The sequence below is a fragment of the Urocitellus parryii genome, chromosome 13, assembly GCF_045843805.1.
Source record: "Urocitellus parryii isolate mUroPar1 chromosome 13, mUroPar1.hap1, whole genome shotgun sequence".
Classification (NCBI taxonomy): domain Eukaryota; kingdom Metazoa; phylum Chordata; class Mammalia; order Rodentia; family Sciuridae; genus Urocitellus; species Urocitellus parryii.
Window position 1 is genome coordinate 27,302,785 of NC_135543.1, and position 25,563 is coordinate 27,328,347.

Consider the following 25,563-nt stretch of genomic DNA (forward strand, 5'->3'; position numbering starts at 1 on the left):
TCTCTAAGCCCTTGGACCGTGGTGCTGGCCCAGGCACAATGCAGGCCAAGAGGGCAAATCCATTCTTGGAATTAATCCCAATAGAGAGGAATTTCTGCCCCTTACAGGGCAAAAGAGGTTTGATGGAATAAGTTCACCACCAAGTGGCTGGTTGGTCTCTTTGAGGGATAGTAATGCATTTAGGGTTCAGTCCTAACCATTGGGCTAATTGGTTAGATAATCATCAGTAGGCAATAGATCAGAGTGGGTCAGCGGAGGGTCCCTGAATAGTCTCCATTTCTCCCAACATGGCTATCTGTTCATGAACTCACTGAGAAAGCACTAGAGTAGCCAAGGACAGAGTCCAGCTCACTTCCGGCAATGTGGCATCCTATCCCCCTTCCCCGCCTCATTGTTCTGCTCATCCTCTGTGATGGATATTCTCTTGTGAGTGTTGATAAGACAAAGGTTTGTACATTTTCTTGCCCATTCCCACGGGCCCACCCTTACTCTTCTTCCCTAGACCTCTTTGTCTTTTTCTAAGTTTCTTTCCTGATCAATCAGTCATGTGCTACTGCCCATGAGTCAATGTATTTACCTTGGACCACATCTTCCTTCACAGTAAGTTCATGACTGGCTGGATTGCATGATGCACTACCTCTTGGGAGTGCTTGTCTTCTCTGTTTTTTGCAGTCACTTCTGAGTGGGGCTGTAGTGTGACAGCCATCCTCAAAAAGACCAACAATAGCACGCACAACCCACCTGTTGCTCAGTTTTTTCTTCCTTACCAACTGGGTTGAAGGAAATTTATAAAGGCTATAAGTATGAGCTGGAGGAGAGACCCAGGTGCAACAGAGAACTGATAGGCCTGCATTACCTGTTGGATACCATGCCTGGGCTTTCTGGATTCACTTAGGCCTGATCCAGAATGCACTGCGCACCATATCCATTGCAGGGTGGATTTCTGATGTGCCCACCTTGTCTATGACTCAGGGGATATGAAGAAAGCTGACGTAATTTAGAAGTGACATTTTTAAAAAATATTCATATTTCCTTTATAATTTTACAAAATGCATCTCTCTCTCTCTCTCTCTCTCTCTCTTGGTATCAAGGATTGAACTCAGGAGCACTCAACCATTGAGTCACATCCTCAGCCCAATTTTTGTATTTTATTAGACACACGGTCTCACTTAGAGCCTTGCCTTTGCTGAGGCTAGCTTTGAACTCGAGACCCTCCTGTCTCAGCCTCCTAAACTGCTGGAATTATAGGCGTGTGCCACTGCACCTGGCTCAAAATGCATCTCTTTATTTGCACATTTTTGTGACAGTAAGGATTGAACCCAGGAACATTCTATTATTGAGCTACATCCCCAAGCCTTTTAACTTTATTTTTTATTTTAAGACAGTATCTCACAAAATTGACTAAGTTGCCCAGACTGGTCTTAAATTTGCCATCGTGTGCTTCAGCCTCCTAAGTAGCTGGGAGTAGAGGTATGTGCTACCATTCTTGGCTCTTTGCATCTCTTTAAATGCCACCTTAGCAGCTTTCTGGTGTCCCCACTATTCTCTGAGTGACCCGAACTTATGATTTTCTTTAGCCCGAAACAACAATTGATAACCAACCTATTCTATTATCATTTGCCTCCATACCTTTAAAAGACATTGATGTTGGGTGAACTCCTGCACCTGACTTATACCTCAAGCCCCACAGGGGAGGCCAGAGTCATTATGATGCTGCAGCACATATGTGATCATATTCCACTGCCAGTGACATGCTTGTCATTTGGCCAGGTGGGAATAATTGCAGAATGCTATCCTGACACTACTGCTGAGTACCATTTATGATACCAGCCGTCTTACTCTGAGGTCCCCCAGAAAGAGGGACTGAGAAAAGGATTTGAGATCAAGAAGTGTACTGAGGAGGTGAACTAAGAAAACATCAATCGTGGAATGGGAAGTGAGAAAGGGAATAAAAGGAAGTAAATAGAGTATGCTATCAATCAAGTTGCTGATGTGGGAAACTGGGGCTTAATTCCCCTGGAGGACTCTGGGAAACAGCATATACTATCTGAGAACTAGTTCAGCCAAGGAAGGGGTGAGGGAACTGAGTGTTAGTATTAGTTTGCTAGAACTGTTGTAATCATAAACTGAGTGGCTTAAATAACAGTTTTGGAGGCTGGAAGTCCTCCAAAGATAAGGTGTGGACAAGACTGGTTTGTTCTGAGGACTGAGGGAGAATCTGTTCCAGATCTCTCTCCTCGCATTGCAGTTGGCCATCTTTTTCTCTGTGTCTTCCTGATGTCTTCCTTCTATAGGTCTCTGTGTCCAAATTGTCATTCTTTGTAAGGGCAACAATTGTAACAGATCAGAAGCCTCCCTTATGATCTCGTTTTAACTTGATTTCTCCTGTAAAGACCCAATCTCCAAATAAGGTCACATTCTGAGATACTAGGGGTTTAGGAATTTGGAGAGGGGACATAACTCAATCTGTAACTGTATTTATATGCCAACTTCCACATGTGTTACTGGCTGAGGGTTGCCTCAGTTTGTATTATTTCTCTGACACTTCCGTACCAGTGGTCAAAGGGAGCTCGAGACAAAGAGATGCTAGTTGTTGGGATTTGGGGCTGCACACTCAGAAATGTAAATGTCACAGAATGTGAGTGGGGGCCCTAAAAGTGTCAGATGCTTTGGGGCTGCAAATGTCTATTTCTTTGACTTTTCAACTTTCTTGTTCTTTTAGCAGAGAAGATTATGAGGACAATAACAGAATAAAGGACAAATATTTTTATGCTCTCCTGTTTATAGAAACAAAATTCTGTTAATGGAAGAGACCCTATCTAAGGAAGACACTCTGCTAACAAAATGTAGGCTGGCCCTTTTTGGTATTTGCTTGTCCCACAAGTGTATTGTCTCAAGACACTGAAATAACTTAGAAGTTGCATGATTGCTTCTCAGTTTTGCAAAAATGTATTTAGTAATCAAGAATGATGAAATATTGTCTTTTACAGAATGTTGTAAAGGAAGTAATTGATTATTGTAGACTAAATGACTTCTCGGAAATCATGTTAGATGTTGCATCAATGGGGAATGGCCACCAGATGGCAACCAGAGACCATGCAATGGATTTTGTAAGCAAGCATAAGAAAGATCAACCCAGGGCTCCTTTGTGAGTCTGGCAACTTTCACCAAACTAGTTATAACAAATGACAAGTACTAGTCCAGATTGCGACATAGTCACATTAATTTTTGTAATGCTATAATATGAGAAATAGTCTTTTTATGAAAGACTAGTTCCGTTTTTAATTGATCAGGGTTTTTCTCATGAGATTAAATAGTATTTCAAATTCTCAAAGTTGCAGTGAAAATTAACACAACCTGTTAGAGAAAAATTTGACATATATTTATCAAAATTGAAACAAGAATCAGCCTCTGAAAACATTTTCACATCTAAGAATCTATCTTATTGAAATACATATTCATAGGGCTGGGGCTGTAGCTCAGTGGCAGAGCGCTTGCCTAGCATATGTAAGGCACTGGGTTCGATTCTTAGTACCACATAAAAATAATAAAACAAAGTAAAGGCATTCTGTCCATCTACAACTACAAAAAAATTGAAAAAAATACACATGTATAGACATATATAAGAATGATCACTTTTATAAGCATTTTTTATTTGTTACAAGCATTGTTTTTAATAGAGAAAAAATTGCAAGCAGTTTAATGTCTATCAGAAGTCTATTTAAATAAAAATTAACTAAGGGAAAAAATGAGGTAGAATTTTCTGTTTCTGAAAAAAAAAGGATATCCAAGATTTATTAATTAAAAGGTCACAGATGATATATACATAGACGTTGAGTATTCATGAGTGTGTTATTTGTATATGGATTGGAAAAAATAACACTGAACTGTTATAATAGTCAATTCTGGGAGAGGAGAATTAACTTATTGGCACATGGACATCTGTACTGTTTGCAGACACATTTAAAAATAATTATAATTTAACTGGGCGTGGTGGTACATGCCTGTAGTCCCAGCTACTCAGGAGGTTGAGGCAGGAAGGTTGGTTGAGCCTATGAGTTCGGGACCAGCCTGAGAAACACAGGGAGACCACATTTCAAAAAAAAAAAAAAAATACATTGTAATTTTAAGATATTATAGAAATTTTTGAAGGAAAGCAAAAGTGTATAATCTCAACAACTAACAGTCAATATACTGTGACTATTATGAAGAATACAGTATCTTTTTAAAAAATTAAAAATAGTTGTACACATTTTATGGGATACAGTGTGATAAGTCAATACATTCATACAATGTGTAATGATCAATAAGGGTAATTAGCATTTCCATTTCCTTGAATATTTATCATTTCTTTGTGTTTGGAGATTTGGAGTTTCTCTTTTCTAAGTTGTTTGTAAAATATGTAATGAATTGTGCAAATATATTCACCCTACTGTTCGGTAGAGCACCAGCACTTATCCCTCCCATCTATGACTTATCCCCTCATGTTCTTGTCCTCTAGGGAACACTATTCTTCTCTCTACTTCTGAGATTAGTTTTTTTAGCTTCCAAATATAAGTGAGAACATACATTTTTTTCAAGGCAATATTTCTAGAATGAAATATATCTGAACTTTATCTTGTCCCCAATGTGTAAGTATAGAAAGCTGCAAATGTGGAGAAGATAAGCCTGGCTTCCTATCTTAAAAGCCTATTTATGTAGTATTACTGCCTAGGTTCAAATCTCAGCTCCACTATTTAGTAACTGTGTGGCCTTAGGCAAACAATTCAACCTCTCTGAGCCTTAACTTTCTCTATGAAATGAAAACAATAAAATCATCAACTTTGTAGGGTTAGGAGAACCAAATGATTTAATATGTGAAAAGTACTTAGAACAACACCCGGAAGATAGTAAGAGCTCAGGAAATGTTGGTGGTACAGCACAGGGTAGCAAATCCCTTCACTGCTAATTTGGCTCTGCTTACTCTCAAGGCAAAATTTTTAGCATCTCTGCAAACAGCAATTATAAATAGAAAAGACAATTTGTAGTTGTTTTATTTTTTGAAATTAATCTGTTAAATTATTTTGAGATTAGCTTTCAATTTCATATACACCACACATTTAAATTTGCCAGGTCTCTTCACCAGCTAAAGCAGCCTCCTTTGAGTTGCTTTCTAAAGGACCCTCATTTCCTCCCTTCTCTTCCTTCTCCCAACCTCCTTGGTTAACTCCTTTTTATATGCAGCTCACCTGCCCTCGTGTAACCTTTTTATTCCATCTTTTCAAAGTAGATCTCTTTTCCCCACAGATAGCAACATCATGATTTATTTATGCGTTGTGTGGGCTTCCCAACTAAACTGTAAAATTGCAAAAACACGCAAGTACTGGTTCTGTCTTGCAGACCAAGTAGTGGGTAGTACATAGTAGAACTTTAAGAGTGAAAAGGAATTTGAATTGGTGGAGACCAGTGAGGGTATTTCAAACTGGGAGAAATATCAGCAGAAGTTTCCAATAGTACCTGGGCATGGTGGTGTGTACCTGTCATCCAGCTATTTAGGAAGCTGAGGCAGGAGGATTGCTTGAGCTCAGGGAGGGATGATGGGGTGGGGTGAATCAATGGGTACTTAGTTAGATAGAATAAGTAAGTTCTGGTGTTCTACTGCATTGTAGGATGACTATAAATAATAAACTGTATATTTTGAATGTGTTCACAAAAAATGGTGTTAGAGAAGATAGATATTTATGTTCTTTTTGGAGCATATGTCTCTTTTCCAGCCTGGAATTTCTATGGAAATAATAATGAATAAATACCATTTATTGAGATGTCTGTTGCTGCAGATACCTTTCTCAGTTAGCCCATTTAATACTCCTGACATCTCAAACATCAAACATCTCAAAAATCTTACCCTGATTTTTTCTCCTATACTGCAGATTTAAACCACTGGTACCTTACACTGAGCTACATGCTCATCTCTTCTCCCTTCCTTTTTTTTTTTTTTTTTTTTTTGAAATAGGGTCTTACCAAGTTTCCAAGGTTGCCCTGGAACTTGTGATCCTCCTTCTTCAGTTTCCTGAGTTGCTGGAATTATAGGCAAGTGCCATCACTTCCCACACTTATCTTGATTTGAACATTACATAGTGTATATGTGTATCAAAACATAAATCTGTGCACTTTTATATGTCAATTAAAAATTAAAAATAAAGTAAAAAAGAGCAAGGAGAATATGTAAATACAATACCATTTTATATAAGGGATTTGAGCATCCACAGATTTGGTGTCTGAGGGGCTAAAGTGTGAAGGGTATAGAGATCATGAGGGAAAGGGAATCCTGGAATCAATCCCCTAAGGATTTGTATACACCAACCCTAGGATACACAAATATACATTCTGGGTAGCTTGATAACATTTTGGTTGCTGTTGAAGATTTGGAATCAAAACATAGAGAACTGGGCTGGGGATGTAACTCAGAGGTAAAGTACTTTAGTTAGATCCTCGACACTGCTACAAAACAAAACAACTCCCCACAAACTGTATTTCATATGATTAACTCACAAACAAGACATCATACAGACTGTACTCTGAAGTCCTTTCCAATTCCCATGCTATATTCCTGGATTTTTCACTCTGGAGTGTGCTATGGATGAATGAATAGTCTTTTTTTCTCTTCCCATACAGTCTATCTCAACTGTAATTCCAACACCAGACAGAACAGGTCAGATACATTTGCTGGATTCACTGAATCTTGTCTGTGTTGACAATTTTCTAGAAACCCTTGGGATACATCAAGGAATGAAAGAAAGAACCCTGCCCTTGAGGAGCTCACATTCTAAGAGGACTGCCAAGCACTAATAATAAACATAAAAACAAATTCTATAGAATTTTAAGAGGTGCTAAATGCTTAGGAAAAGAGAAATCATAGAGCTAGGAGAAGGAGATGGGCCCAAATTTTTCATCTCTGGAATTTTCAAATAAAGCAAAGTATGTAAAGTGTACAATATAAAAAACTTTTTTTTAGTTGTAGATGAACACAATATTTTATTTATTTTTAGGTGGTGCTGAAGATCGAACCCAGTGCATCACACATGCAAGGAAAGCGCTCTACCACTGAGCTACAACCCTAGCCAGAAAATATACAATGTACTTTTATGAGTCTTATTTGTTTTATTTATGTTCTTTTTGGAGGATATGTCTTTTTTCCCAGCCTGGAATTTCTATGGCAATGATAATGAATAAATACCATTTATTGAGATGCCTGTAGCTGTAGATACCTTTCGCAATTAGCCCATTTGATCCTCCCGACATTTCAAAAGGCAAGTACTACCATTTCTAAGAGCAAATTTACGTGCACTCCTAACGGACATCAACGTTTCTTTCCTGGAGTGCAGTGAAGAGATTTAAGTTATTTAACTGGATCTGATTATTTCAGGATAAAAAAAAGAGATTGACAAGCGCCCTCCTCCGACTTCTTAAAGTCAACCTGGGCGAAGTAGGCGAGAGCACCCGGGTTCCAAAGAGATCCCGGTTTCTTTGAGTCAGGTGAACACAGCGGACTCCCAGGCCAGAGCGTTCACAGTTAGGGCCCGGAACGGCCACAGTACGCGTGCGCAGGGAGGAGCCGGAGCCGGCGCAGGCTTGCCAGAACAGTGGGTGGAGTCTAGGCAAGAGGAAGGGGGCGGGGCCATTCTCTCCCAGCGCAAAAGCGTCCCAGATTGGTTTGTCCCACGTTGCGGCCCTTAGAGCCTCGGAGTTGCCGCCTCCTGCCTGGGAGTGGTGGAGATTAAATCATGTGACAGCGGGGAGGCCGGAACTGGTTCGGCTGTGTGAAGAACAGGGCTTTCATAAAAACAAACGGCGACGGCGTCTCGGCTGTGTCTATGGCCGAGGCGGTGAAGCCCCAGCGCCGGGCCAAGGCCAAGGCCAGCCGGACTAAAACCAAGGTGAGGAGCCGTGCCTCCCTCCGGAGGCTCTGGCAGTGCGCTGCCTCCTTTCTTTCCCTTGGGCCTCTCGAGCCAACTCTCCTCCCATTCCTTGAGCCTCTGCATCCTTCGCTTCCAGCATCTGATCCCACCACTCATTGACACCGGCCCTGCACCTCCATTCCTCCTCCAGCTCCGCCTGCCACACTGTCAGGAACCCACTTCGCCTTCTCCTCCTCTGATCTTACCCAGCTCTTGCTTTTCTGCTCCCTTCTTGACTTTTCTCACCAGGGTTTGGATTCCTGCTGTGAAACACCTCCCCACCCCCTTTTAATTGCATCTTATTTATTTCATTTTATTTTTTTGTAACGTGGGATTTTTGTTAGTCTCTCCTTTCACCAAGAGGAGAGAGACCTCTCCTCCACATTGAGACAGTATCCTCTGTCTGAGCTTTATGGGTAGCGACAGATATAAAATAGACTGTAGTGATGTGTCAGTCCTCTTCACTTTCAAAATTCAGGGTGGTACTGCTGTTTCTTCCTATCCCAATTGTTTATGATGGACTAGAAATTAGCCCCAGGCAGGACTCACATAGTAGGGACTTATTTGGGTTTTTCGAGTTTCCTGGTTTAGAGTACATCTGCTATTAATGTAGTTTTAAGTTGATTTGTTCTGTTTTTAGGTGTAAGTTTGGATTTTCATTTTGTCCCTATATATTTTTTTACACGGAATAGATTAAATGCGACTCCTAGATGGCCGGACCTAGATAATTTGGCTTACCTGAAGCAATTTATATAAACGAAGCAAAGAGGATGGTGTTACAACTACAGAAAATGTTCTTTCCAAGTAGTGGGTGTTCCAGAGCAGGTGTAACTTAAGCATGATGCCATAATCTGATCCTCCCCACCCAATGGGAACAGGGTTTTACATGGTTGTCTTATTTACTGAAAATGACTTATGTGGATCACTCTGATTGTGATGTCTTCTTAAAAGTTGTAGTGGAATTAGGCACATCAGTGCATCCAGGTCTGTCAGGAGCCACTCACTGAGAAAGCCATTTTGGTACCTCATTTTAGAAATACTTTAAAGAGAAATAACTTTACATTGTAGTAGATTGGTAGAGAACTATCTACACATAAAAGAAAGAGAAAACTTATTGACCAGGCATGCATAAAGTCCCTGGAAATTAACATAGAGTAAGTAGTACATAACATATGAACATCAGTTGTCTGTAGAGAGTAGAATCTAAAATCTTAATATCTATGCTTTTTTCTCCTCAAGTAAATGATGAAACTAAATCATAGATGGTTTAAATGATAGTCCAGAGTCATTCAGTAAGCATGGAACTCAGGTAAGTCAGAAATTCTGACTCTCAATCAGTAGCTTAATAATTATTTCATATCATATGTCTAGATGTCTCTATTTGTAGAACATTATAAATGTTTAAAAATGATCAGTAAAGAGGATTCTCAAGTTATTTTGTTTAAAACAATTTCCAAATTAAAAAATTAAAAAGTGTCTACTTTTGAATCCCTCCACAAAAGCCAATTGCTTATTTTATTGACATATTTCTTAGACAAACATTCAATAGATTGTTTTCTTAACTGTTAAAAGTTTATGAAGAGGAGCTGGGCGCAGTGGCACATGCCGGTAATTCCAGTGACTAGGGAGGCTGAGGCAGGAGGATGGCAAGTTCGAGGCCATACTCAGCAATATAGTGAGGCCCCCAAGCAATTTAGTGATATCTTGTCTCAAAATAAAAAATAAAAAGGGCTGGAGATGTAGCTCAGTGGTTTAATGTAGCCCTGGGTTTAATCCCCAGTATATAAAAAAATGAGGAGTAGGTGTGATAGTGCATGCCTATAATCCCAACAACTGGGAAAACTAAGGCAGGAACATAGCAAGTTTAAGGCCAGCCTGGGCAATTTCGTAAAATCCTGCCTCAAAATGAAATTAAAGGGGGGCTGTGGATGTAGCTCAGTGGCAAATTGCCCCTGGATTCAATCTCCAGTACTGCATTAACAAAATAATAATAAAGTTTATGAAGAAACCTTCATTTCAGAGGCATTTTTTCAAACCAGAAATCTTTGGTACATACTCTTTCCTCGCCCTGTAAATCTAATTTGTCATTAAATTTATCAGTTATATTTCCCTTCTTTTCATTCTGCCCATTCTTCTCTGTTCTAATTATCATGACCCTTCTCCAAAGAGGATTTCTACTGAATTAGTCTCTCACACTCATTCTTGCTGCCCATTCTCTAAACAAGCTTGTTTGATCAAAAGTTTTCCTAGGTTTCCCATCTCCCAGGGGTTAGAGTTAAAAGCATTAAATCCATGCATGATCTGGCCTTCTTCCTCCTCAGCTTTAGTTCTATTACCACTCTCTTTTGATTCTCAACCATATGATCCTTTCCTGCTGCAGGGCCTTTGCACATGCTGTTTTCTCTTCCCTGACACCCTAATCCTAGGCCCTCTTCATGTAGCCAACTACTGCTCATTTATGATGTCTCAGTTTAAATACTTACTCAGAAAAAAGCTTTTCCTCAGCCTTCTCATGTTACTCTCTCCTTCAGTAACACTTTGCCCCCCTTCTGTGTCCCTCATCTTACTTGTAGTTACTTTGACACATTTGTCTTCTCCTTTCTATTGTGAACTCACTGAGGGAGGGACCTGTCTTGTTCCCAGTACCCTTCACAACTCCTGAAGTCACTTGATAATTTGTGTGTGTGTTGGGGGTGGGGCTGGGTGTTTAATCCAGGGATGCTCTACTGTTCGAGCTACACCCCTGATACCCAATTAATTTTGAGATGGGGTCTTGCTAAATTACTGAGGTTGGCCTTGAATTTGCCATTCTCCTGTCTCAGAGTCTCAAAGTGCTGGGATTACAGAGGTGTACCACCATGCCTAGTGAAATGTTTGTGGAATGAAGAAATAAATGCCAGAATTGAAGTATACTTCTAACCTTTGTCACTCAATTTCACTCTAGTAAATTTCCTCTGGTGGTATAAGAAAATAAATAGAAAAAGTCCACCACCAGCAAGACCCTCTTCCTTGTCAATTTAAGAAAACTAACTCTTCTTTTAGAATAAGTAGATGCCTTTCTTAATGCTGATTGTGGTTCATCATTGTTTTATAGTCCTTTATTAATGAAACCTTTCCATCTGTGATACAATTTGGCCACTGTTTACAGAGCTATAAAGTAGCTTCAAGGCACAGCTCAAGTGGATAGTGTCATGTGCTATTGTCTTTAGTTTGAGTGGCTTCTGGATTTTACCCAGCTGCTGACCTACATTCCTCAATGTTAATCATCTAGTAGGTGACCTCACGCACTACATTGCCTTTAGGTGTATGGTGTTTTTCATCTGGTACCTTAAAGATAACATTAGATAATGTTCAAATAACATTTTCATTTTAGTATCATTCTTTGCTAAAACATCTCCCAACTCTGAGGACCCTGACTTCCTTGATCTTGGTGAATTTTGGGTCAGGAAAAGTAAATTCTTAGATTTGAACTTTAGTCTTCAGGAGTAACAGATTTCATAATTATAGAAAGTATTTTTACAGTTAATATTAAATTCTGAATACCAACAACTTATTAATAGTAAGAGCATCTAATAATTGCTAAGGAGGAATTGAGAGGTTTCCTGGAAAGCTGGTAGCAGACACCAGAAGATCATTAAATCGCCATCCCTTTGCTCCCTGCTTAGGCATTGAATTCTACCTCTGGTCCCTCCCCACCATGAGGGGATATGAGACTGAATTGGGGCATGCTGTGTAGTATGACTTAGTTAATTTTGTGTCTCCTAATGTCCATTCACATGTTAAGCAGTTGTTGATCATCTGTTGTGTCCCAGAAATGGTTTTAGGCACTTGGAGTAAAAAAAGAGAAAGAACTCAAAGAACTGGCCTTCATGAAGCTTCTTGAGGGAGAAGACTGACAAAAAGCAAAGAAAAACAAAACCAAACCTCATAAAAATTAAAATATACCAGGGCTGGGGATGTAGCTCAGTGGTAGAGTGCTTGTCCCATGCACGAGGCCCTGGGTTTAATTCTTAGCACCACCAGAATGTGTGTGTGTGTGTGTGTGTGTGTGTGTGTTTGTGTGTGTATACACATGCACATATACTTGTATATATGTATATATGTACATATATAGTATACATCACATTAGTAGGTGTAAATGCTGTGGAGAAAAGAAAAGAACAGGTAAAGAGTTGGGGAATACAGGTGAGGAAGTAGGATGGGATACAGTTTTAAATAGGTAGGCAGGGTAGGTTTTACAGAAGGTGACTTTTAAGTGAAGGTGTGTAAGAGATAAAGAGATTTTGTCATGTGGGTTATGCGCGTGAGTGTTTCAGCAGAGGGAACAGCTGGAGTAAAGTTACACGGTGGGGGGAGTGATGGCGATTGAGGTCAGAAGGATAGGTCCTTGTCAGGAACAGAATCACCCTAAGTTTTGAGCAGACAAGGGATGTGACCTCATTTAAAGCTCTCAGGGATCACTGTGTTTTCTCTGTTGAGAAAGGGTTGGAAGGGCTGGGGTAGAAGTACAGAGACCATTCAAGAGACTTGAAGCCATCCTGGCAAGAGGGAATGATAACTTGGACCAGGATAATAGTAGCTAAGGTGCAAGGAAGTGTTTCAAATCCGAGAGGTAAGAGGATTTGCTGAGGTTTGGATGTGGCATGTGAGTAGAAACTGTCGGAACACAGAGGGTAGAACAGGTTTTTCTGGGAAGCTTAGATGTGTTTTGGATGTGTTAATTTTCGGCATTCACCAGGAGAGTAGGGTTGGGTATGTGAATTTTACTAGAGGGAGCTTTAGGCTGGAGAAAGAGATTTGCAAGTCATTAGCAAATAGATGATATTTAAAGCCAGAATCTGAATTAGGTCATTTGGAGAATGATTATAGTTAAAAAGGTGACAAGAACTGAACTCAGGGACACTCCTATTTTAAGAGGTTGGGGAGAAGAGGTGCAGCCATCCTGGTAGGATGTGTTCCTGGTGCTCTCTACTGAGAGTGTAGTGCCCTAGAAGCTGAGCAAAGAAAGTGTGGGAAGGAGGAGGGAGAGATCAGGCAAGCCAGATGCTGCTGACACAGGAAGTTAAGATTAGTAAGGGCAGCACTGGAGAAGTGGCAGCCCAGGAGGAGGAGTGTTCAGAGAGAAGTGTGTGGTCCCCATTCTCTGCAAGCTTTCCTACTTGGTAGCTTTCTTGTGTATCCCAAAAGGAGCTGGTGAAATTTGTCTGAGAGCACTGATGTGATAGTAGTAGTACTAGAGTGTCCACCCCTGTTCCCTGCTTCTTTTTGTACCAGGGATTGAACTCAGGGGCACTCAACCACTGAGCCACATCCTGAGCCCTATTTGTATTTTATTTAGAGACAGGGTCTCACTGAGTTGCTTAGTGCCTTGCTGTTGCTGAGGCTGGCTTTGAACTTGTGATCTTCCTGTCTCAGCCTCCCGAGCCACTGGAATTACAGGCATGCACCACCACACATTGCCTCTTCCCCTTTTTCTTTTCTTTTCATTTTTTAAAATACTGTCTTTAAAAATTTTTTTTGTAATTGTAGATGGAGAGAATGCCTTTATTTTATTTGTTTAATTTTATGTGGTGCTGAGGATCAAACCCAATGCTTCACACATGCTAGGCAAGTGCTCTACCACTGAGCTACAGCCCCAGCCCCCCGCACCCCCCTTTTCAAATCTTTTCTGTGCCAGGTATTATGCTAAGTCTTATGATAGAGGCATGAATGGTAGGCACACTCTGCCCTTAAAATAATTTAGTTATAAGTATACTATAAAATATGTAAAATTGAACCATCATGTTGGTGAAGAAGTACCTCATTGTTTTTAAGGAAGGAGTTGTAGTTCTACTTAATGCAGTTTGATGCAAGTAATAAATAGAAACTTCTCATTTGTTTTTCAGAATTTAAAAATAACTTTTAAAAATGATTACTTACAGGGTTGTGGATATAGCTCAGTTGGTAGAATGCTTTCCTTGCATACACAAGGCCCTGGATTCAATTCCCAGTGCCACAAAAACAAACAAAAATAAAAAGAAAGAAAGAAAGAAAAAAGAGCTGAGGGTGTGGCTCAGTGGTAGAGCGCTCTGGGTTCAATCCCCAGCAACAACAACAACAAAATAAATAAATGAAAATGATAACTAATGACTACTTTTCTCATTGCTCACAAAAGTATGTATCAGTGTATACACTTCACACACAGAAATTTACGCCCCTCAGAAATGAGATGGCCAGCATTCCATGTGTTGGAGATAACTGTTGTTTAACAGTCTGTATGTTCTTTAGCTCCCTGCCCCCATACACTTTTATGCCAAGGTGTATTTAATTATAGTTAAGAATGCTTTTTTTATGTTTATCCTTGTCTCTTCTACTTCTATATTGTTTCCTGATTGTTCTTTCTCCTGTCAAATGACTTTTAAATTGTTTCTTTACCTGTATGTAACTTATGTGGAGGTCAGATGTAAAGAAGGCTAAGGCAGGAGAATATTGAGTTCAAAGTCATCCTCCGCAACTTAATGAGGGCCTAAGCAATTTAGCAAGACCCTATCTACAAAAAAAAATAAATGTACTTATTTAGTACATAAATATTGCTGGGGATGTGGCTTAGTAGTTAAGTGCTACTAAGTTTAATCCCTGAAACCAAGAAAAAGTAAAAAAATATAGATTCTTCTTAATATCCTTGGTCATTTTTAGTTATAAGAAATGTCTTTTGCTTAGAATTATATAAGTACGGATTTGTGAACAGGTGGTTTGATAGTACATTGAGTTGATACATATAGAGTTGGGATTTTATTTCGCAGTTTATGATGATTATTATATATAATGTGTCCTATATCATTATCTGTACTTAAGAAGGCAAAATAACTGGAGGCAAGTTTTCTTTTTTAAAAAAAATTTAATGAAATAGAATTTTACATTTTAAGTATAAAAATAGATTTCCACTTCAGAATGAAAGTTCTTTGTTCTGAATTTATTGAATCTTCTTTGTGCTTTCTGGAAAATCATATAAAAATGAACTTCTAAATGTGCCATAGAACATTGTTGATGTAAATATTTGTTGGATAACTCAATAATTTCATTATCTTAGAATGCCAGTACCTGGGACAGAGTCCAGCATGAGTAGGTAGTTATGAATTACAGGTTATTGCTATTATCTTAACTATTACTGAATACAGTGTCAAAAATCAGTAGTAGATAGGTTTCAAAGAGACCTAAAATACAGTCTATGTCATCTAGATACTTGTGTTGTATTTGGGGAGTCAGAATATAAAGATAAATAACCACATGGGATATTGCAGGACCTGGGCCTGATGGTAAGGACCTGTTACAGAAATTCCAAGGGAAGCCTGTATGGAAAGGTTTCTCTTGGGACAGAGTCATAGCTGAGTCATTGAGGGCACTCAGTGCCAGAGTTGATTTGACCATTTTTGTTTTTCAGAGTGGTGTTCTAGGGAGACCAGTCTTAACATTTGTATTTGGGATGAGTTGCGGTGGAGCAGAGGCTGGAGGCTTGGGGACCATTCAGGATCTGTTTCCCTTTTTGTTCTTTGGAAAAGTAGAGTGAGCCACAGGGAACCCTCATCATCACTCTGGAGGCACTAATGTTTGATGAAGATCATAGCAAATCCCCTTACTTTCCCTGTGTACTTCAGAGGTCATGTCCCTATCCTTGGGATCTCTGAAGGAGCAGAGTCAGGTCTTTGTCATCTGCTTAGATAGTTGTGCTTCCTGCACTTGCCCATCCCCCTGCTATCAGTCTCCCTTGGGCTGACAGATCCATTCTTTGAATCAAAGGAATCACCTTTTCCTGACCTTCTGTCCTGGGGCACCTCTGGTTTAATCCCCTCCTTAGACTAAGTTCCCTAACTGAGGCCAAGGTGGAGTTTTCTTTGGTTGTGTTTTTTAAAGAAGTGAGTTCCACCCTCTGGGGAAATAAAAACCTAAACTAAGACTTCTGTGTTTGTCCAGGTAGAGTAGTAGGGTTAGAAAAAAATCTTTTTCTTGCTTGTCTAACTGCCTTACTGTTGCTATCAGTATGGTTATGATTATTCCCAGGAAGATAGAGTTGCACTCTGAGGGTTAGGGCGATGGGAAGAAGTTGAAATTGTGGGGGCATCCCTGGAGCTGGGGAGAGGACGCAGCAGGGTGGGGTAGGGTGAAGTGGTAGGGGGCCAGAGGGAAAGTAAAACTGCCTGAGGGACAGGCTAGGGGAGAAACCTTAGGGTGGCCTTGGAGTTGGGGAGGTGTAGTTTTCCATATAAGAATTTTGTGACCCATCCTGTGACAGCTTCCAGGTCCCTGCCTTCTGTTTTTTTTTTCTTTAGTACCCTAAATAAAACTCCATCTGTTCAACATTTTACTCTATGCTTGCTTACTTTTCATTCATTTCTTAACTCACTTTGTTTATAACAGATTGTTGAGATAAAATTCACATACTATAAATTGGCCTGGTGGAAGTTCATAGTTCAGCTGGTTTTGGAGTCACAGGGTGCAGCCAGCGCAGCCCTGCTCTCCATAGTGGCCACTGGTGTTTCATTCATTCCACCCGCAGTGTAGGAAGGTTTTAAATGTTCTGAATCCTTGCCAACACTTCCTTTTATTTGACTTTTTACAGTAGTTGTCCTATATCTTTTTGGTTTGCTTTTCTCTATTGGCTAATAATGTTGAGTGCCTTTTTATATGCCATTGACATATCCTCTTTGAAGAAGTACCTATTCAGATCCTTTTCCCATTTTATTTTGTTGAAACTCAGGATTGAATCCAGAGGCACTTTATCACTGAACCACATTCCCATCCTTTGTTATTTTTTATTTTGAGACAAGGCCTCACAGTTTCTTAGAAGCTTGATAAGTTGTTGAGGCTGGCTTCAAACTTGTGGTCCTCTTGCCTCAGCCCCCCAAGTTGCTGGAATTACTGGTGTGTGCCACTGCGCCCGGCTCTTTTCCCATTTTAAAATTGGGTTTTATATAATTAAACAAAAAGATATCAAATAACCCAATCAACAAATGGGCCAAGGACCTGAACAGACACTTCTCAGAGGAGGACATACAATCAATCAATAAATACATGAAAAAATGCTCACCATCTCTAGCAGTCAGAGAAATGCAAATCAAAACCACCCTAAGACACCATCTCACTCCAGTAAGATTGGCAGCCATTATGAAGTTAAACAACAATAAGTGCTGGCGAGGATGTGGGGAAAAGGGTACACTTGTACATTGCTGGTGGGACTGCAAATTGGTGTGGCCAATATGGAAAGCAGTGTGGAGATTCCTGGAAAAGCTGGGAATGGAACCACCATTTGACCCAGCTATCGCCCTTCTCGGACTATTCCCTGAGGACCTTAAAAGAGCGTACTATAGGGATACTGCCACATCAATGATCATAGCAGCACAATTCACAATAGCTAGACTGTGGAACCAACCTAGAAGCCCTTCAATAGATGAATGGATAAAAAAAAAATGTGGCATTTATACACAATGGAGTATTGTGCAGCACTAAAAAATGACAAAATCATGGAATTTGCAGGGAAATGGATGGCATTAGAGCAGATTATGCTAAGTGAAGCTAGCCAATCCTTAAAAAACAAATGCCAAATGTCTTCTTTGATTTAAGGAGAGCAGCTAAGAACTGAACAGGGAGGAAGAGCATGAGGAAAAGATTAACATTAAACATAGGCGAGTGGTGGGAGGGAAAGGGAGAGAGAAGGGAAGTTGCATGGAAACGGAAGGAAACCCTCAACGTTATACGAAATCACATATAAGAGATTGTGAGGGGAAAGGGGGGGAAAACAAGGGAGAGAACTGAACAACAACAGATGAGGTAGAGAGGGAAGATGGGAGGGGAGGTGAGGGGGGATAGTAGGGGATAGGAAAGGCAGCAGAATACAACAGTCACTAATATGGCATTATGTAAAAATGTGAATGTGTAACTGATGTGATTCTGCAATTTGTATTTGGGGTAAAAATGGGAGTTCATAACTCACTTGAATCAAATTTATGAAAGATGATATGTCATGAGCTTTGTAATGTTTTGAACAACCAATAAAAAATTGGGTTTTATATCTTTATTACTGAGTTATAAGAATTCTTTGTATACTTAAAGTATAAAGTTCTTATTTGATTTGCAAACATCATCTCCTATTCTGTTGGACTGTTTGCTTTCCTTTTAAAGTCAGACAGGAGACAAATCTCCTCTTCCTCTTCTTTTTTCTTTCTTTCTTTTTGGCTGGTGTTGCTGGGGATTCAACTCAGGGCCTTATGCATGAGGCAAGTGTTTTACCACTCAGCTACATCCCTAGCTCTGGTCTGTGAATCTTTTTGATTAAGTTTGGTCTATAAGTCAGGAATCCAAAGTCATCCTTTTGCAATGAGAATACCAAGTTTCTCTAGCTCTGTTTGTTAAAAGGACTATTGTTTTCCTATTGAATGATCTTGACACTCTTGTTAAAAGTTAATTGACCATAAATGCAAGGCTTTCTTTCTGGACTTTCAGTTCTGTTCTGTTCATCTGCTTGTTTGTCCATATACTAGCACTACACCATTTTCATTGCTGTAGCTTTGTAGTAGGTTTCTTTTGTTTGTTTAGTACCTGGATTGAATCCAGGGGTGCTTAATCATTGAGCCACATCTCCAGTCCCTTTTATATTATATTGAATAATAATTAACAGGGTCTTGTTAAATTGCTTAGGGCCTTGATAAGTTGCTGGTTACTGAGGCTGGCTTTGAACTCGATTCCTTCCTGCCTCAGCCTCCTGAATTGCTGGAATTACAGGTGTACGCCACTATGCTTGGCTGTAGTAGGTTTTCGCAAAGTATAAATTCTCCAACTTTTTTTTTCAAGATTTTTGGGTCTATTCTGGCTTCCTTGCATTTCTGTGTGAATTTTAAGGATCAGCTTGTAAATTTCTTAAAAGAAGGCAGCTAGAATTTTGCGAGGAAGTGTGTTAAGTTTGTAGATGGACTTGAGGAGTATTGCCATCTTAATATTGCAAAAGACGTGGACTGCCTTTCCATTTAAATATTCTTTAATTCCTTTCAATAATGTTTTGTAATTTCTGAATACAAATATTACTTCTTTTGTTCAATTTATCCTCAAGTACTTGATTTTTTCTGTGTTATTGAGAGTGAAATTTTTTTATTAATTTTATTTTCTAATTGTCCCAGTTACTAAAATTGGCCTCTGCCCTGATCAGTACACCAACATTTCTTGCACTCTAGTAACCATTTTCCCTTCTATTTTTTTCTTTTTGACCTCCCAGTCTGAGAAATAAGTTTATTTTTTAAATAAGTGTATTAAACATCACACTTGACAAAGTGAGCCAGCCTCCTTTTTCATTTTCTAATTAACACTCATATTTTCCTATTACTTGTGATTTTAGACAGCTTAACCAACTGATTTGTATCAGACACACATTGTATGGCTGAAGTCTGAATCTAATATCCAGACGTTCACAGGGTGGAGTGAAGTAATTTTGGAGAGGCACTTTCAGTCTTGAATCATTATACTTGTAAATGTTTGGCAGCTTTGGTCATTTTAGCAGACTGACCTCAAATTCCATTTCAAAAACATTTATCTTTTTTCCTAACAGAGAAGGGCCCTACTTTTTTGACTGTTCAACTGTCAATTTTTTTTTTTTGACATTCAGAGCACAAAAATACAAAATCATTAACATCATGCTGGACACATTTGCACACACATGTAATCCCAGCAACTTGGGAGGTTGCAGCAGAAGGATGGCATGTTTGAAGCCAGCCTGAGAAACTTAGTGAGACCCTGTCTTAAAAAATAAAGCCAGGCACAGTGTATACACTGGTAATCGCAGCAGCTTGGGAGGCTGTGGCAGGAGGATTACAGTTTTAAAGCCAGCTTTAGCAACTTGGTGAAGTCCTAAACAATTTAGTGAGACCCTGTCTTTAAATCAAATATAAAAAAGAGCAGGAGTGTGGCTCAGTGGTGGAGCACTCCTGGGTTCAATCATCAGTACCAAAAACAAAACAAAATACTGACAACTTGTATAACGCTCTTCCTTAAAATTTCATAGCCAAAGGAAGATTTGAGTAATTTTAGTCAGGTTTTTAGTTTGTTTGAATGTAGCAACTTTTTTTTAACAGTTACTTAAAATTTTTCCATAATTTTTTCTTGTTAGTCAGCTGGGCCTCCTATGTTACCTAGTTGGTGTATTAATGCTGGAGATTTTTTTTTAAACCATTGTTTTATTTTTTCAATGGTTAACATTTTTATGTTTTTTGGAGATAATTTTGGTCTTAGTGGAGAGTTGTAAATATAATTCAGAGAGTCCATATGCTCTTTACCCAACATCCACTTGGGTTATTATCTTATATCACTGTACATTCTATAGCACAGAACATTTATCAAAACCAAGATATTAATTTTAGTGCAATATAGACACATTTGGATTTTAAAAATACATGCACTAAAGTCCTTTTTCTGTTCCAGGATTCAGTCCAGGATCTCAAATTGTGTTTGGTTGTTTTATCTCTAGTTGCCTCTATCTGACCGTTACTCAGTCTTATCTTTCATGACCATAACACTTAAGTTATTTTGTAGATTGTCCCTTAGCTTGGGTTTTCATCTGGTATTTTCTCATGATAGATTGAGATTGTAGTAGGACATCACTTAAGCAATAGTTCTTCTTGGGATGTTTTATCAGTGAATATCTAATGGTATTATGTATTACTAGTGATGCTAACCTTGGTTATTTGGTTAAGTTTTTGTTTGCCAGAGTTTTCTATTGAAATATATCATTTTCCCTTTGTAATCACTAAATATTTGGGAGGAGATGCTTTGAGGATATGCAAATGACCTGTTCCTGGTTAAGCTCTTGCTTACTCACTTTAACATCCATTGGTCAATCTTGCAATTACTACCATTGCTGTGGTTTGGACATGGTTTTATGTGTTGGAAGTTTGGTCCCTACGTGGTGATATGGGAGATGATGCAACCTTTAAGAGGTAGGACCTAGTAGGGTGTCCTTGGTGTAGTTTTTGTGGGACCCTGGTTGTTAATTAAGAGAAGGTTGTTATAAAAGGAGTGAGCCTGGCTCTGGCTCTGGCTTCTGGCTCACCACGTGATCTTTTGCTCTTGCTGGGGCTCCTGTTATGTGATGAGCCAGTGTGAGGTTCTCACCAGATCCAGTTTCATGCTTTTGAAGGTCTAAAACTGTCAGTTAAATAAATTATAATTACCTACTCTCTCATATTTTATTAAAGCAGTGGAAAATGGACTAATATAATCATGGCGTTCTAATGGTGATTTTCTTTTCCTTTTTTTATGGTGTTGGAGATCAAATCTAGGGTCTCACACATGCTAGGCAGTTGCTGTACCATTGAGCTTATACTTTAATTCCCTAATGGTCTTTTCCTATTTTTTTTTTTTTGCATTTCTACTAAGTTTACTGATTTCTTCTATATTTATTGGAGTTCTTCTATATGGAAGAGCTTCACTTCCCACCAATTTTGTTTACATATTTATTTATCCAGGTAATTATGTCAGTATGGGCTCATGGATATTTATTTTATTCTGTAGGTTGTAATCTAATACTGTGGTTGTTTGATTTGGTGCTTGAGTGGTCTGAGCCCATCTGGTTGAGTTTGGAGTTAACATGTTTATGAAGATGAAGACAAACATATTGGTGGCCTAAGATAGTTGGAGACTGTTTTGTTTTACTTAACCTCTAGCAGAATGATAGACAATCTGTTGTGAACAACCAATAAAAAAAAAAAAAGACTATTTTCAAATTAAAAAAAAAAAAAAGAATGGTGGACAATCCAGTTAAGACTTTCTTCTTTCATGTTTAGATCATAATTTGCTGCTTATTTTGATAGCTTTCTTTTCGGATTAGATTAGTGAATCTGCAAATTCAGCTCACTCAAAATTAGGTAATATAAAAAATGAAATACATCCATTATGAAATGAATTTAGAATCTGTTTGTTAAATGATAAAATTTAGATTTTATTTTAGGCTTCAAAATTCCTTACACTAAACACATCAATTATTGTTATAAATTATTTCACATTATAAATCTTGCTTTTAGGAAAAGAAGAAATATGAAACCCTTCGGACGGAGGAGTCTGATGAAATCTCTCTTCCAAAAACCTCCAGAGAGCAGGAAATCCCTACTCTAGCTTGTGAATTCAAAGGAGACTATCTAAAGGTGTTAACTGAATCCCAGCTCAATAGTGATGCCAGTGGACAAAATGAAAGTGAAATGTTTGATGTACCACTCACCTCCTTGACTCTAGGCAATGAAGGATCCCTGACATGTAACACACAGTCCCTTAAAGAAGGGGAAGAGTCCAGAACTTACATTAGGGATGACAATGATGAAATCAGGCTGAAGGTGAACTCAGGAGACAATGTTGGAACTAAAGTAGAAACCCCCAAGAGTGTTACAGAAGTAGAGGAAAACACGTTGGTACCATGTGGACCTTCAGAAAGCACACTGCATTCTGATTTTTCTATTCATCAGGAAATAGAAAATATACAAATCAGAGAAATTCAGAATAGGAAAGAAGATAAACAAGCCCTGGGCTGTTCTTCAGAGATGCTTCAAAGTGTTGGTCTTCAGAGTTCTTATGAAGCCAGAGAAGTGTCTCAGCTACCCAGAGTGAAGAAACTGTATCCCCAGTTGCCAACCGAAATTGCTGGAGAGGCGCCAGCCTTGGTGGCAGTGAAACCCTTACTTTGTAGTGAGAGACTCTATCCAGAACTTCCATCTCAGCCAGAACTGGTACCATTTACTAAAGAACAGCTGAAAATCTTGGAGCCTGGTTCATGGCTAGAGAATGTTGAGTCATATTTAGAAGAATTTGACAGCTTGGCTCATCAGGACAGGCATGAATTTTATGAGTTACTTTTGAACTATTCACGATGTAGGAAGCAGTTGCTGCTGGCTGAAGCTGAACTACTTACTCTGACGTCTGATTGCCAAAATGCTAAAAGCCGACTCTGGCACTTTAAGGAGGAACAGCTGTCTGTACAGGTATTTTACCTACTGTTTTGTACAGCTTTCAAGAGCCTGGGGAATTTGCAGTGGACCTGCTATTCTTTTGATGCCATCCGGGCCTGCATACCCATGCTGATCCTGTCTTAACCCAGAGTGTTGACAATACAGGGATCACAAGGTCACATACTACAGGGACAGATGTATAACCTGTGGGAATGAAGCTTTTGAGTGGGACAGTGGTTACTGGGAAAGCTTGTGCCTGGTCTCAAGGGGGCAGCTGTCCTGGAGTTCTAGTTGATTGTAGCTTTGAGGGTGTGATGGTCCAAGATTGCCACATCTTCACGATTTTACCAGAAAAGCTAGAAACCCACATTTTTGTGTGAAGGATCCTAATTGGCAGTGTTGGCACTTAATTAAACACATGAACATATGTGCAGTCTAAGCCACAGCAAATCATGTGTCCAGGTCAGATTCAGCCCATGGACCATTAGTTTGAGATCTTTGACATAATCCCATGAACATTCAATGGGTGGAGAATATCAGGCTTGAGAGGAGCTGAGAACAGGGAAGTCCATTAGATGTAACCCTTTGGAGTCCAAGGTGACCATAAGAAATCCATTTCATAGTTACCTTGGAGAGATGGCAAGGAAGAGAAGACCACTCCAGTCTTGACAAGCTTGACTTTGGAGGGAAGCAGGAGGAGGTACTAGGGGAGAAACAGGTGATTTCTAATTCCATAGCCCTCATTCACTGGGAGACTTGGGTAACTTTCTTTGAGGATAGGAAGGAGACTGTGGAGAGAGAAACATTGGAAATATTGAAAAAGAAAGGATAGAAACAAGAACACAGCTGGAGGAGTTAGTATTGAAGAAGGAGGGTGGTTTCTTTTGAACACAAAGAAGAATGGGGCTAGATCCAAAGAGATTTTGAGGTCAAGGGGACATCACGTTGACTTCAATGTTCATTAAATAGAAGGTAAAATCATGTGAGAGTCTTAGGGACAGGCTCTATTGTTTTCTTGCACTTTTCCCCACTGACTTAGGGTTACTCCGTCCATCTCTGAACTCGTGATTGCTTTATACTCTTTGGCAGATGGTGGTGTATTTGCTTGTGTTATTTTTTACACAGTATCATTGTCCCTGCACCACCATTATGAACTCTTTGAAAATGGTACTGAAGCCTGTGTATCTTCTACCTGCTGCCTGATTGCTTCAATGCAGAGTAACAGTTTTCATATTTTACCCTTTAATCCACTGATAGGGTATCTGTGCAGATCAAGTGAAAGTTTCTGGCTATCATCGATACCAGAGAGTAGAGATGAATGAAAATGCACTGGGGGAGCTGAAGAAGCTATTTGATGCCAAATGTGAGCACCTCCACCAGACCCTGGCCCTTCATTCTTACACTTCTGTGCTCTCAAGGTTGCAAGTGGAGTCTTATATCTACTCATTGCTCAATAGCTCAGCTGTTCTGAGGTCCTTAGCAGTTCACCAGCAAGGCCGAGGTGTGTAAGTATTGAAGGTCTCTCTCTTTCTTAGGTTCTAAAATGGAAAAAAGAACTGAGGTGTATAACGTGGTTGAATTAACTGTGTGCTGATTGGTCTTAACAAGGAATCATTTGCATTTGCAGTTTTATCTTGCCTCCTCTGGTGTAGGATGGAGTCCGGTCTTAATGATATTTCTTGGGAGCAGGGCTAGGCCTCCCTTCCCCATGGCTGCCTTTTTCTGCCTCTGTGGGATGCCAGAAAGCTCCCTCTCTACCAGTAATGTCTCTTGGGGTTCTAGTCTAGTGCTTGTTACCAAGTGGAGTCCAAATAAAGCTTGAATATAAAACTAATACTTTTTTCATTCCGTCTTTTCCACTTTGTTTTTGCTTGTCTAATTTATTGGGTTGTTTTATTTAATTTTTAGCAGAAGATATATAATGTTCTGAATTTTTTATCTTATGTTGGGTTTTAAAAAATTAGCCTTAGCCATATGATATATTAAGCATTAAATATGCTTATTGAGTTATGTAGTTTTTGTTTGGGATGCCAAGAGCTGGGGGTAGGCCAGAGATCTGCTGGTTCTTAAATAGGAACTAATACATTGTGATAGAGTTGAGTTTCCTTTGCTTTGAAATACTCAACTACTTAGTAAAAATTTTTAAATATTTTTTCTTTTTCTTTTTTTTGGTGATGTGGAGATTGAACTGAGGGCCTTGCACATCCTAGACAAGTGCTCTGCCACTGAGCTGCAGCCCCAGCCCTGAAATTAAGATCTTTTTTCATTTTGCTTTTATTAGTGCATTATAATTATCCATATAGGTGGGTTCATTTTGACAAATTTAATTTAAGTGACTCCATTTCAGTCCCCAGTGTCCCTGCTTCCCTTTTCTCTCTCCCATTCCCCTTCTTCTACTCTACTGGTCTTCCTTTTATTCATTTTTTAAATTCATTTTTAATTGGTGCTTTATAGCTATACATAAAGGTGGAATTCACTGTTTATCTGTGCACATAGTTTAATTTTGTCAGATTTTATTGAGCATTTCTTCCTCTCCTGTTCCTCTTCCTTCCCTCTCAACCCTTCTATGCCACTGGTGTTCCCTATATCTTTATGATATCCAGCCTACCCCCACTCCCGTCCTGCTTTTTACCCTTAATTTCTTGCCCCCTGCCCTTTGCTCTAGCTTTTAC

At 39.3% G+C, this 25,563-nt stretch overlaps 1 protein-coding gene across 1 annotated transcript in view; it reads left to right on the forward strand.

Annotated features, from left to right (window-relative positions):
* The first annotated feature begins 7,786 nt into the window (after positions 1-7,786).
* Positions 7,787-25,563, forward strand: part of Epg5 (ectopic P-granules 5 autophagy tethering factor) — a 99,636-nt gene continuing 81,859 nt past the window's right edge. Inside the window, exons 1-3 of the mRNA XM_026398607.2 lie at positions 7,787-7,916; positions 21,977-22,924; positions 24,149-24,392. Of these exons, the coding sequence (XP_026254392.2) occupies positions 7,854-7,916; positions 21,977-22,924; positions 24,149-24,392 (1,255 nt within the window). The 5' untranslated portion in view covers positions 7,787-7,853. The remainder of the gene's footprint in view (positions 7,917-21,976; positions 22,925-24,148; positions 24,393-25,563) is intronic.